The 11,186-nt window shown below is 48.9% G+C and overlaps 1 protein-coding gene across 1 annotated transcript; it reads right to left on the bottom strand.

Moving 5' to 3' along the window:
- Positions 1-6,836: 6,836 nt before the first annotated feature.
- Positions 6,837-8,582, bottom strand: Atp6v1e2 (ATPase H+ transporting V1 subunit E2). Its single transcript, XM_028893573.2, has 2 exons — positions 8,245-8,582; positions 6,837-7,683 (listed from the first exon to the last, which is right to left on the bottom strand). The coding sequence occupies exon 2, from the start codon at positions 7,581-7,583 to the stop codon at positions 6,963-6,965; it is 621 nt and encodes a 206-aa protein (XP_028749406.1). The 5' UTR covers positions 7,584-7,683; positions 8,245-8,582; the 3' UTR covers positions 6,837-6,962.
- Between the last annotated feature and the right edge of the window lie 2,604 nt (positions 8,583-11,186).

The following is an 11,186-nucleotide window of genomic DNA, read 5'->3' as shown; positions in this document are numbered from 1 at the left end:
AAACAATTTTAAATCTCATTATACCTTGCATATGCAGCATCAGGCCAATGATGTATGTGTATGCCCAAACACAGGAGCCCCTGTACACCTAGAGAAAGAGAATGGGGCTGGGTGTGGTCGTCCGTGCCTGTATTCCCAGCACTCTGGAAGCAGAGGCAGGAGCAGCAGGAGTTCCTCCATACACAGAGAGTTTGAGACCAACCTCAACTGCAAGAGACTCTCTCTGTCTCGCTCTCAAAAAGCAGATCTCCATATTTTTAGTATGGCGTCTCTCAGTAGCACAATTAGACAAAACACTATACACAGGTCAATTTTACAACAACAAAAAAAAACCGTGTTAATCACACCAGTACTTACTGTAAAGAAAGCTTAAATGTAGCTCAGCTGTCAATTACTCCTGGTTTCATTCAATTATGAAACGTTATTTTCAATAGTTTATGGACATTGAAAAGAAAATTACAATCCCATTATGTGAAAAACCAGGGTGTGAAAAACCTGGATATAAAATAAGTAATTGTGCATAATATTTTAAAGATATTATTTTAATTCAGCAGGAAAGTGAGCACATTGTAACTTTAGAAGGATGGTCAAATTTTAAACTTCAAATACTAAACTTTCAAAGTTTCAAAACTTTTTAAATGTTCTGGACTTCCATCAGGTTTCTTTATTTCTTGTATAATGCAGTAATAAAAATAATTCCACAGAGTTAAGGTTCAGTATCAAAATTAGCATGGAACACATGGAGCTCTCTCCGGCTTTTTTTAGAGTGCTTTCTATTTTGTCTCATTTCACTGTCAAAACTCCCCAATGAAAGTAAGCTCCTCTTCCTCTCCCGCTTCACCAAAAGGAAAGTTAGGGCAGACAGAGAGTGAGTTGCTGTGTCACGCCAGCCAATGGCCTGCAAGTCTGCAACAGAACCTATGCCAGCTACCTCCCAGCCCAGTGCCCTGGCCTCTAATATCCGGATATCCTTTTGTAGAGGGATGCTGGAGAATACAAGCTGCTATTATGGAGACCCCCAAGATCCAAGATTCCAGTATGGGTTCTTTCCAGTGGGCGAGCCTGTGGGCAGGAAACATGCTCTATTCATACTCTCCTGGGACACCTAAGGCCTGAAGCATCCTCCTGCTTCTCTCCTAACCCCTTAGATACATTGCAACCCTTGTCTCCCAAAGCAGACCTCCTGGGAACATGCCCTGCCCTTGGATGGAGGGAGAAGCCTGGGTCCCATCCTCAGCACAAAACAAAACACAATGACAACAAAGTACAACTTCATTTGGGGGGAGTGGAGGTTAAATCCTAATTAGGAGCACATCTTCATGAATGGGATAAGTGCTCTCCTAAAAGAGACCCCGAGGGAGCTTGCTGATGCCTCTACCATGTGGAATCCTCATAAGAGTCCAGCTCTGACCTGTCAAAGGGTTCCTGGGGGGAGGAGTGAGGAATGGGGAAGTATTAGATAGAAATATTGACGGGGAGTTGATAAGAAAGAGATACAGGATAGCTTCGGGAGGGCCCTGGGTCAATACCCACTCACCTGGAGTTTAATCATGATGGGCTTTTTATACATCAGCAAGAGGAGAGACAAAAGATTTCCCTCTCTCAAGGTCGAGGTATAAAGTACCAACAAGTGTAGACCCTTCAAAACACCTGTAACCACACCTTTGCCCAAATCATCCTAGTATGCAGCCCTGCTGGGTAAAGCAAGCTCAGACTTTCTGACCTTGAGTAAGGCCTGACTAGGAAGCCTCTGTGGGCCTCCACAAGTCCTATAGAAGACAGCATCTTTGATGAGCAGCCACCCCGTATCAAATCTCTGGGACCTTGACCTCAACTTTCCAGCTTCCAGACTGTGAGAAACAGATTTCTGATGCTCAGAAATGATCCTATGTAAGGTGTTCTGGTACAGACCGAGACAGGAGGGACACCTCACAGCCCCCTCGGCTGAGAGCACCTGCTCAGCCCCACCCCCACCCTCCACTAACCTGCTAATGTGGCTGCTCCTTTTTCTCCTGGGATTCCAAGGGACAGTGAGGAGTCATCCCCTCCCCCGCCACACCCCGACTTGAGCAGGAGTTAGGGAAGATTTCTTGAGCTATAACTCTTTAATTTTTCTCAGACCCACTTAACGGATCCACTGGCGATTTGTTTAGTGCTCCTGGTGACTTCTCCTGTCTGTGCCCTGACCATCCGTAATGGAAGGTTCTTTAAAGGCTCAGGGCCTTAATTGTCCTGTTCAGTGCAAAGGCCACTTGGTAACGACGCAATATGACACAATGTTTTCAGAACGCATGAATAAGAAGTCTGTTGGTGTGAAATTTCACTAAGTAAAAAGCTGGGACTTGGAATCCAAAGAACCGAAGACAAAAATCTTCAAATACCTCCCACTGTTCTCCTCTTGCCAATTAAGGCCCACAGCATCTTCTGTCCCCTCTTTTCCTCCTCTCCCACCCTTCTATCTTCTTCTGTTTCTCCCCTCCCTCTCTTCCTTTCTTTTTCCCTTCTGTCCACAGAGCTGTCAGGACCCACTAGGAGACAGCCCTGAGCCAGGCGCTGTGGGCTGGGCCCACCTTTCTACCCTCTCTGTCCCGTAGGGTGCTGTCAGAACTCTGACATCGTACAGGGGTGACATTGTACGCCTTCTGGGCCCCTCCAGTTACTGTTCCTGTACAGACTGTTCCCTTGGGTCCTCGTGTGACTAAGCCCTGAGCTCAGCATACCCTGAGAGTGAAGAATGAAGGCTTTCCCAGGAACCCAGCTATGGCCAGGCACTTACCGCCGTAGCTGGCCTGCTGGCCGCCAAGGCTCTCATTCCCACACAGTGTGTTTTATAAAAATGAGGTGACAACTTCAGGCTTTTCCGGCTTGTTTTCAATCCCAGGAGTCATAGCAGGTCAGGCCCTGGCTGGACTGCTTTCTTGCTCCCTCAGGACTTCAGATTCAAGCAGACATGTGGCTCTCTGGGTGTCCTGGATTTCTGAGCCTCCTGTACACTTCAGGACAGGAGTCTGAGCTGGTCAGGGAGCATCCAGGATGAATCTAATGTCACCCTGCACAGGTTCATTGCCCGGTGATGAAAGAGTTCACATTCATCACTCTCAGGAGATGGCTGAGGATGTGAGCCAAGAGACGTAAGGCCCGAATATTACTGCCTGGGGCCCCATTTCACTGTGTCTTCAGACAGAAGTACTCCGCCTTCTTGTGAAAGAGGGCCACCCTGTAGGACAAGCCCCGCGAGCTGTGAGCTTGCTCAGGAAAGCAAGGGTTTCTTTTACTTTACAACAGAGGCTAGGGGCGGTGATGGGAGGGAAACTGAGCTTCCTTTCCATCTGTCATTAGTGAGGGAGACTTCGGGGGTGGGATCTGAGTTGGAAGGAGTAAAGTGTAACTGGAGAAAGCATGGAAAAGGGGTAAAGAACGTGTCCCCAGGCAGTCGGGCAAGGGACCACAGTTGTTCTCCAGAGGTGTGAGTAGGGCTACAATCTGGTGGCCCATTTCTAAGACCCCCCTAAGACCTCAGGGTCAGCGCCAGAGCCCTACGGTATTTTCATTGTGGCAGGTTTGGTCTCGCAGCTCTCTCTGGGACTGGCCGCCACATGACCAAAGCGTCCATGCCGTCTCCGTCTGCTCCTCTCCGGGAAGCTCGGAGTCAGAGCTACGTCGTCTACTTTCTTCCTCTGCCTGCTGACAGATCTAACCCTTGATGACGCACTCACGGGGACAACGAGGGGGAGGGGAGACAGGTGGTGAGGGTTCCTGTACCCCAGCTCCCCTCAGTGTGGGGAGTCTCCCCAGCATCCACGCCACTTTAAGCACAGCCACTCTGCCTTGCCGCCAACAGCTTGCCTCACACCTCAGAAGGAAGTGCTAATGAGAAGAGCATGGGGAAGGGCTGTGCCTGTTTGTGGGTTCTCGGGGGTTTGTTCCAAGAACACACCTTCTTCTGGGTAGAACGTGAGCACCTGCTAACCGCACGCCTAGGCAAGCATTTCTAAAGCAAAGACCCTGGGGTAGGGCACACACCGCTGTGGACTCCACGGCAGGATGAGGCAGTCTGCCACCCACGCCGAGTTAGTCCCAGGGCCAAGCAGCAGATTCGAAAGCTGGAATATGCATTTCTCATGGCACCTGTGGAGGACACTGGTCAGGCACTCCCCCTCCAGAGCACCCCGGTTTGTGCACACAAGCGCAAAGCAAGGCCCTGCTCATGGAAGGAAGAGGTGCAGAAGCCCCCAGATGCGTTCAGGTGAGAAGCAAGGCAGGAGTCTCCCTCAAGGTCAGCAGCTCTGTTACAGTCCTTTCTCCCAGGCGCAGCAGAGACGGCCTTTCTTGTCAAGCTCTGGTTCTGAAATACTGTGGAGATACCTCTTCCCAGATGCTTATGCCACATCCCTTTCTCTTTTTACAAGCCAGAATAGGAGAGACCCAGGAGTTCTCTGCTGTGGGATGTCTTTCTGAACGCTGTGAATAAGTGTTGCTCTGATTGGTTGATAAATAAAGCTGTATTGGCCCATGCCAAGGCAGCTCAGAGGCAGGTGGGAAATCTAGGGGAGAGACAGGAAGAAGGCAGGCAGAGGTGGAGGAGATGCCATCCCACCATCCAGGGAGCAGCATGTAACGGCACACACATAAAGCCATGGAACACGTGGAGACATGTAGATTAATAGAAATGGGCTGAGTTTAGTTATAAGACCTAGCTAGCAAAATAATTGAGTCATAGGCCATGGCCATGCAATTTGTAATAATATAAGCCTCTCCATGTTTACTTGGGTCTGAGCTGCTGCAGGACCAGGCGGGACACAGGAAAACTTCTGACTACAGTCCCCTCTCCAGAATGTCCATTAATACCCAGGGCCTCTGTGTCACCCAGCACCACATGCAAAAGTCACAGGCAGCAGGACTATGAAGACGGATAGAGATGACCCCTGTCTGGAAGGCAGTGTGTGGGAGACGAGACAGGTGGGAACATGGTACCAGGAAATAAAAGCCTCTCGTGTTGAGCCCTCGAGGGACCTGGGGAGATGCCGGTGCTTGGTTGAACACCCCTTTTGGTTTGGCTGAAGGGACATGGTAAAGGGGTATACTGGAACCATAGGGAGAGGGGTGGGGATAAGGACAAGTCATGTGTGGCCTGGCAACTCTGTGAGGAGAATTTGGCAAATCGTGGAGATGGGACTTAGGAGAAAGGAGATTCCAAGTGGCTTTTCTGAGTCTCAATTCCAGCCCTCTCCCGAGGCCCTGTGAGATTTCTGCCCCTGGGTTCTGTGAATCACCCCAACTTACTAATAACCTGACCGCAGGCCTGTGTTTGAGTCCCATGGGGCTCCTGTTCAGTACACGGTCCTAACCAGACAGGGCATAGCATTGGCTCTGGAAAGTTCTTCCGAGTTTCTTCTGTTCCAAACCTTTTAACCAACGGCACGTACTCACAGATTAAACGAGAAAGCATACACACCCACACAGACCTAAATATGGAAATCGTGGGGTCCGGTGCAAAATACAAAGGCAGGACCCTTTATTTAAAGAGTAGCGGAAGTCTGATGGCATCTCTCCACTTTTCCTGCGTGTTTACTATTTAACGTCTTCCTAAATAAAGCAAAATCAGCACAGATTTTACTACTCACTTACGAGCGTTTGCCTCATGTAGGTGGGTACGTGTACCATATGTGTGCCTGGTGCCTGCCAAGGTCATAATGAACTGGATCCCCTGGAACCAGAGTTAGAGGTGGATGGCTGTGAGCCACCATGTGGGTGCCGGAAACGGACTGGGTCCTCTGAAAGAGCAGCCAGTGCTCTTCACTCGTGAGCTGTATCTCCAGCCCACTATTCATTTTACAGTATGTAATGATGCCCACGTGTAAACAAAAGGGACCACACTCCGCTTTTCTGTGCTTCTCCCAGAGTGTACCCCAAGCTCTCCAGGAGAGAGAGTCCAAATCCCCACAGGCATTCAGCTATCTGAACGAGGACTCCGGCAACTGTGGGGATTTTTTCTGCAGGTCACAGGCGTGCCCTCAGAAGCTGCTGAGGAGCCTGCCTCGATACTTGGGCCCGGGAACTTTGACAGCTGCTGGTCCTCTTTCCCATCACCTCAAGAACGACACACTGTGCCTGAGCTGAGATCAGAGATGTTTATCATTATGCTTGGCCCTGAACTCCATAGAGCGTGTCCACCCCACTCAGACACAGCATACGTACAAGGGCAGAGAGGTGGCGGCGATGTTAGCTGGAAATGGAGAAGGCTGGGCCTTGGAGGCAGGCCAAGAATGAACTTCAGGAATACAGGCGAGCTTCTGAAATCAGTAGCATGCATAAGCCAAGGGTCCAAACCCATGGTACATACCCCAGTCTCCCAATGCAGCTTCCTACACATCTCCAAAGATATCAAGAATTTCAAGGCATTGGCTACAGGGAGGTGAAATCATAGATTCAGTTTCTGGTTGCCTGGGGCTTTTCTGAGCATGAGCCCAGGGGAAGCTGTACCAGACACATCTACGATGTTGACCCTCATTCAATGCCATTATCACAAGTTACTAAAGCTGAAAGGAGGGAGAAAAAAACACGCTTCATATTTGAATAAGCTTAGAGCCTGGGACTCATAGGTCAAAGGTGCAATTCACATCTCACCTAAGGTGAAGACATCTTCACTTCCTTCATCCCAGACTTCACAGTGCCACAGAAACTGTCATAAACACAGATGAACTAGAATTTGATTTCTGAGCATCATTTGGGCTTTATTCCAAAGTTAACGGTGTGCGATTCTTTTAGCCATTCAAAGCTAGGAATCAACACCCGAGCTTCCAAAGAGGAAGAAGCACACCCCCCCCCTACCCGTTCTCGTTGTCAAACGACTTAAGACTTTTCTGACTTTGCAGTTCAATCCAAGCTTCCCTATCCAGAGCCTTATATAAAGAACTTTCTATTGGCATTAACTCCAAACAAAGTCTTTCGGATCTCTGGCATCATTTCCAGGGCGCGAGATTCAGTCGACTCTCCAGGGTATTGGAAACCTTTATTCTGTGATCGCCGCTGTAGACCTCCACCCCTCCAGCGGTATTCGATGGCAAATATATCTCTTGATCCACATAGACGTCTGAATGCTTTTGGCAGAGCATCACGTACTGAGGGATGGCTCTTTGCACCGCAGCCTCCACCAGGTGGAGGTCCTGCGGCCTGCAGCGGACGAGCATCACAGGCTCCAGAAGCCGGAGCAAGGACTGGAGCACAAGCTTATCCAGCAGCTCCTGATAGACACCTAGATCCGACACGGTTTTACTGAGTCTCTCCTTCGCCTCCCTGAGCAGTTCCAAGATGAGATCGTCTCGGGCTCTCAGGACTGTGAGCCGTGCCTGGTTCCTCATGGTGGAGAGCTGGATTTTTTTCTGCTGCTCTATCTGCTTCTCCTTCTTCTCATAATAATCCATGATCTTTAGTCTCTGGGTCTGCACGAGGCGGCCTTTCTCGATGTTGAACTCTTCCTCTGTCTTGGTATCTATCTCCTCTGCCTTTTCATTGGCTTCTTGCTCGATGAATGCCATCATGTGCTTGATCTGCTTCTGCACGTCGACGTCAGTCAGGGCCATGGCTGCTCTCAGAAAGTGGGGCGGAGCGAGAACCAGTGGGCCCTTTGGTGTCTTAGGTTTAGGCAGTTTCCAGGGTTTTGCTGGAGGTTCCACTTCCTCCCTGCAGAGTACACAAAGGAGGAAAGGGGAAATCAGACGCTAAGGGAAGGATCCTGGAGACCATCTCTATAGCCCTCAGTTTATAGGTAAGCAAATGCAAGTCCAGGGGTGGAAAGTGATATGTAAGGAGCCATTCACTCCCTAGTGACAGAGGCTTCACCTCTTTCCATTCCTCTTCCACTCATTGTCACACGATAGCCGGAAGTTGGGGGGCATTCTAGTCCTGAATTCTCTGGGCAGTGATGGCTTAAGGCTCAGATGGAAAGTCCATGGAGTGGAAATACCAAATCAATACATAAAGAATGTCTCCACATGGGGCTGGAAAGATGGCTCAGCCATTAAGACCTGAGTTCAATTCCCAGCATTCACACGGTGGTTCACAAGGACCTAAAACTCTAGTCCTGGGGGATCTGATACCTTCTTATGGCTTCCTCAGGCACTGCACATATGTGGTACACAGACATATATGCAAGCAAAACACCCGCACACACAAATTTTTTTAAGGTTACAAAAACCAAATCTACATTAAGGGATGGGAAAGACTGAAGAGAATCATGAGAACCTGGTAATTGTAGGATTCAATCCAGGAAGACTGTGCAGAGGCAGAAGGCCTCACAAAATCTCTAATGAGATGAAGATTTAGAGTATGGCCAAGTGGATAAAGGCACTCCGGGGAGAGGCGTGGGGCTGAAGAGGCTGAAGGTTGTCTTTTCACCAGGAATGGCTTCCAAGCTTGTGCATACAGTTGAATCGCATCGAGGACCTATAAGAAATCCATTGTTGACAGTCTCGTTCCACCCCTACTGCTCATCCTACGCCTGTGGTCATCAAAACCTCTGCCAGTATCGTCCGGGCTCCGGGATCTGAAAAAGAGTGTTGGACTAGAGAGAGTGCTTGCCGAACAGTCCCAGTAAGCTGTGTTTGGTCCCCGGGCCCCACGTAAAGGCGGGAGCACAGACTCGACTCCACTCCTCTGACCTCCAAGAATGCACCACGGTGTGTGTGCCGCCACACTCACAAACACTCATACACACATCCTCCTCCAATAACAACTGTAACAAAGAAGAGGAGGAGGAGGAAGAGGAGGAGAAAATCCTCAGACTGGGATATGCTTCCATGGTAAAGCATTTGCCCGACGTGCACATGGCCCTGGGTTTTATCTAGCGCCACAGAAACAATGACAAAATAAAAATAAAAAACACCAGAAAAAAAAAAAAACTTTCCTACTAGGGCCATAAAATGCTATCCTCTGGGCATGATATGGCCGTGACATTCACGAGCTTACAACAGCTGTGGGTTGTTTGCATAGGACCCACAAAAGACTGAACCCATAAACATTCAATCATAGATGGATGAGGGGTTAGTGGTGTTCCCATCCAACCCAGGAAAGCTAATGGCAGTCTTGAGCTGCTGGAGGAGAGAAAATCATATTCTTCTGTAACATAGCCAGCCATGAGTGACTAAGGCTCCATGGCTCCCTGCCCATGTCCCCAGACCTGGTTAAACCCAGTAGGTCACGAAACAAAACAAAACAAAAACCGAAAAAACAAAACAAAACAAAACAAAAAACCCCCAAAGACAAAGTATGGTGGAGATTTTGTAGGAGGAAAGGAAGCGTGGGAGAGGGGGAGGTGTGGGAGGAGAGTAAGGGATGGTGGTGGGGGGGGTATGTGACTAGAATAGATTATATACACATGTGAAATTGTCTAAGAATAAATTAATTAAAAATAATAAAACTCTCAAAAAAATCTCATCAAGCTCAGAAAAAAAAGTCTGAAAAAAAAATGAGAACATTTAAAAGAGACCACACAAAGAACTAAATAAACTTTAGAGCTAAAGAATAATTGAAGTAAGCGGGCGTGGTGTGGTGGTGGTGGTGGTGGTGGTGCACGCCTTTAATCCAGACTGGGAGGCAGAGCAGGTGGATTCTGTGAGTTAAGCCAGTTGGCTAAAGTGAGTTCAGAAAGAAAGCTAACAGAAAACCCTGTCTCGAAACCCCCCCCAAAAAAAAGAATAATCGAAGTAAAAAATATGAAGCATAATCAGACTGGTGAGATGCTCCGTGGGTAACGGTACCTGCCTCCAAGCCTGAACCCCGAGTGTGGTCCCTGGGACCCACAGGTAGAAGGAAAAAAACAATTCTAGTAAGTTGTCCTTTGAACTCTACACCCATGCCCTGATATTCACGTCATTTTAAATTTTTCAAAAAGGCTGGCTGTGGTGGCGCACGCCTCTCATCCCAGCACTTAGGAGGCAGAAGCAGGCAGAGCTCTGTGACTCTGAGGCTAGCTTGGTCTAACAGCACGTTCCAGGTCAGCCAGAGCTACATAGCAAGTTCCCATCTAAAATAACTTTTATCCAAAAAGAACATTATTGAACTTATCTCATGTTCTTTTGAAGTATGCTTTTGAAAACTAAGGTTTCTTTCGTCAATAGAGAAAAAAAAAACAAAAAACATTCCCTGCTCCTACATAAGACATGCTGATTCAATCAGTTGTAAAAGGCTCCCCAAGAGACTCTGCTGGTCACCAGCTTTTGGAGCCACTATGGATGAAAGGCTAGGGAGTTTGAGGCTAGGACACCCCTGGGCATGTGTGTAGAGGTACAAACACACCAGGCGAGCCTTTACCAGTTCCCCGCCAGGAGCCGCCTTTGGTCTGGCGCCGTGAGTCTGACACAGAATGTGGAACTTGGAACACACACTGGAACCTGGCACTGTCATATCCTTCTGTACAGATGACCCTGGCCACCTGACCAAGCAGCTCCAATTTACAGCTCTCCCCCCCCCCGCCCCCCTCCCTTAGGAAGGCTGGCCAGTTCTGCCAAGAAGAGTCTAAGAGAGGTTTCCTTGGCACTGAGGCTGAGACCGGGGCTTAAACTTGCACACTCAGAATCTCAATTAAGTGAGTACAGAGAGGGCCCCACTCTGGGGTGGCCTCTCCTTAACAGACATCTGTATAGACCCAAGCAGCGAGCTTATTAATTTACTAATGAAAACTAACAGCTGCCATGCTGGTGGGTCACAGCCTCTTTTCTTGAAGGCAAGTTGCCTGTGGAGCCAACTCTGAAGGCTGTTTAATGAGAAAGCAGACCAATCCAAAGTCACCAGACCGTCTGGTGACAGCCACCCCTGTCACGGGGCTGCTGGGCTCCTTTTCACGATGGAGGTGCCTCTCTGTGCCCAGACAGTGCCAGTTTCCACCGTACAGGCTCCCGGGTAGGGTGCCCAGCTCTGCACTGACCATGCATCTAATTTGCTGAAGCAGCTCAGGTCCCCCACCCCCCGCACCCAGTTTCCTCATGGATATAATAGGAATATAACAGCATCCACATTGTGGGGCCATTGCTTAAATGAAAGAAGTGAAGACTGATCCCAGGCGTGGGCAGAGTCAGTCTTCCTGGATGGTAATTGTCATCAACACACGGCTGCTATGACCTCTTCTTGGATTTGGGTGTCACACTCCTCATCCCAGTCCCTCATTGGGCACGAAAGAGCTAGACCTG

Source organism: Peromyscus leucopus, chromosome 22 (genome assembly GCF_004664715.2).
Source record: "Peromyscus leucopus breed LL Stock chromosome 22, UCI_PerLeu_2.1, whole genome shotgun sequence".
Taxonomy (NCBI): domain Eukaryota; kingdom Metazoa; phylum Chordata; class Mammalia; order Rodentia; family Cricetidae; genus Peromyscus; species Peromyscus leucopus.
This window is presented reverse-complemented; position numbering and strand designations above follow the sequence as displayed.

Coding starts and splice junctions, on each gene's coding strand:
- Atp6v1e2 (XM_028893573.2), bottom strand. CDS start 7,583: ATGGCCCTGACTGACGTCGACGTGCAGAAGCAGATCAAGCACATGATG.